Here is a 2,500-nt window from a genome sequence, read left to right on the forward strand (position 1 = left end):
ATATATATTGTATGTATGTATATATATGATATATATATATGTATTTGTAGACTCCCATATATATACATACATACATACATGTGTGTATATGAATGACAGCTGTGTAATAGGCCTGTATTTATATTACTTATCTAAATATATAACTATGTTTCTGCACACGGAAAGGATACTTATTGTCAAGTTAAACATCATTCTGTGTAAATATTTCCTTAAAGCTATTTTTTTAAAAGTATATTATTTTATTTATTATTTTTTACATTTTCATTGTTTTCTCTCCCTCCTTGTTCATTCACAGAAATTAGTTGTATGAACATGTCCATCCTTGTGGTTGAGATGTGAGAGCCTTTGACACGATCACCACTCCTCAACACACACTGCAATTTCATACTGTACTCATACATTTTGTCAGAGCCCTCTCCATCAAGTCCTTTATTTCATCACTCCATTTTCATCTTTGTAGTCCTTCGGCTTGATCCCTATCCACGCAGCCCTTGTTGCTATTGCAGACCTTCTGGATGCTGATAACTTGGGCCAAAATATTGTAGTTTTCTGTGTCTGACCATTGTCCCCAGCTTGCCAATGTTTTTTGCACCACAGACCAGTTTCATGCAGTGCAAGTTTTCCATGGATTGGGGAATTAGGCACATAAAGCACAATATTATCATATTTAATTTAATTATTAACTATATATTACGCATATAATATATTCTTTTATTCTTTTACTTCAGTCATTTGACTGTGGCCATGCTGGAGCATCACCTAAAGGGTTTTTTAGTTGGAAAAATCAACTCCAGAACTTATTCTTTGTAGGCCTATATGTATATTTATATATATATATATATATATATATATATATATATAGTAGATGCTCAGGGAAGGAAAGAAAGATGGTTTAATGTTTCGAGCAATGCTCTTCTTCAGAAACAGAGAACAGTCCAAATAGAAAGGAAGACAGAGGAAGAAAATCGCCAGTGATTCATGCATGACCCACTGTTGGCCTATGGCCTGGTACTTTGTGACCCCTTGTCTTACAGGGCTGAACTGATTGTAGTTTGAGGTGTCAAACTACTCTATAATGCTTCAGAGTAGTACTCACTGTCAAAAGAGAGCATTGCATTGTGTCAACAAGGGAACATCCATGTGGTTGCTTAACATTTTAGAAATAGCAACCAAATCACTTGTAGCTGAAACATACTTTAACGTCTCTTGTGCTCCAACATGGCTGCAGTCAAACGACAGAAACAAATGCAAGAGTAAAAGAATAGAAAACACTAGTATGTGCCCTGGGTAATGTCAGTTTGCATTCACTGTACCTGAAGGAAAAATCGGATGTTGGGGGTACATTTGTTTGATGAAAAGCTTTTAAGGCTGTGCCTTAGCATAGCCACAGTCCAATGACTAAAACAGGTAAAAGATTAAAAAAAAAATGTGTGTGTATGTGTGTGTGTGTGTGTGTGTGTGTGTGTGTGTGTGTCTCTCTCTCTCTCTCTCTCTCTCTCTCTTTCCCTCCCCCTCTCTCTTTCTCTGTCACACTAACCTTTCATCATCCAACACGACCCTTTCCTACAATGACCCCCTCCCCTCTCATAACTCCTTGTCTTACAAATTACTTGGTGACCCTGCTGGTGCTGGTACCTCATTAAAAGCATCCAGTCGACACTGGGGAGTGGTTGGCATTTGGAAGGACATCCAGCTGTAAAAACCTTGCCAAAACGGACCTTACCTGTGCTGGTGCCACGTAAGTAGCATTCAGTGTGCTCTACAGTGATTGGCCTTAGGAAGTGCATCAAGCTGTAAAAAACCCAGCCAAAACAGACGCTATAGCCTGGGGTACTCTTATACGTAGTCAGCTCCTGTCAAACCGTCCAACCCATGCCAGCATGAAAAACGGACATTTAAAATGATGATGATGATGGTGGTGGCGGAGATGATGATTATGATGTGCACATGTACAAGCATGTTCACACACTCTCGCAAAATAATATTCTCTGTATTTAAATACTTCTTAATTTATTCAATGTTATTTTTCTCTCACTTTTGAATTTTCTTTCTTATTTTCAGGCATTTGGAAATGCAAAAACGGTACATAATAATAATTCTAGTCGGTTTGGGAAATTTATCCAAGTTAATTACAAAGAATATGGAATGGTTCATGGGTAAGTGTTGTTTTAATACATTCATATAACCTTTTTTTTTAGCTTGGGAACAGAAGATCTTGAAGAACATATAAAGCTATAGATAATAGCATTGATTAATCCTTTCTGCTATAGGCACAAGGCCTGAAATTTGGGGTGATGGGAGAGGGGAGATAGTAAATTACATCAACCCCAGCGCATAACTGGTACTTAATTTATCGATCCTGAAAGGATGGAAGGCAAAGTTGACCTCGGCGGAATTTGAAGTCAGAACGTAAAGACAGACGAAAAACCGCTAAGCATTTCGCCCCAGCTTGTCGACAGAAAAGGTGTTCCCTTTTCTGTCTCCCTCATAGTTTCCAAGT

General features: G+C 37.9%; 1 protein-coding gene across 20 annotated transcripts in view; it reads left to right on the forward strand.

Moving 5' to 3' along the window:
• Positions 1 to 2,500, forward strand: part of LOC115218076 (unconventional myosin-IXAa) — a 446,542-nt gene that overhangs the window by 174,800 nt on the left and 269,242 nt on the right. For all 20 annotated transcript variants that reach the window (XM_036507998.1, XM_036508006.1, XM_036507996.1 and 17 more), the window contains exon 3: positions 2,062 to 2,156. In XM_036507998.1, the coding sequence (XP_036363891.1) occupies positions 2,062 to 2,156 (95 nt within the window). The remainder of the gene's footprint in view (positions 1 to 2,061; positions 2,157 to 2,500) is intronic.

Source organism: Octopus sinensis, linkage group LG12 (assembly GCF_006345805.1).
Source record: "Octopus sinensis linkage group LG12, ASM634580v1, whole genome shotgun sequence".
Classification (NCBI taxonomy): domain Eukaryota; kingdom Metazoa; phylum Mollusca; class Cephalopoda; order Octopoda; family Octopodidae; genus Octopus; species Octopus sinensis.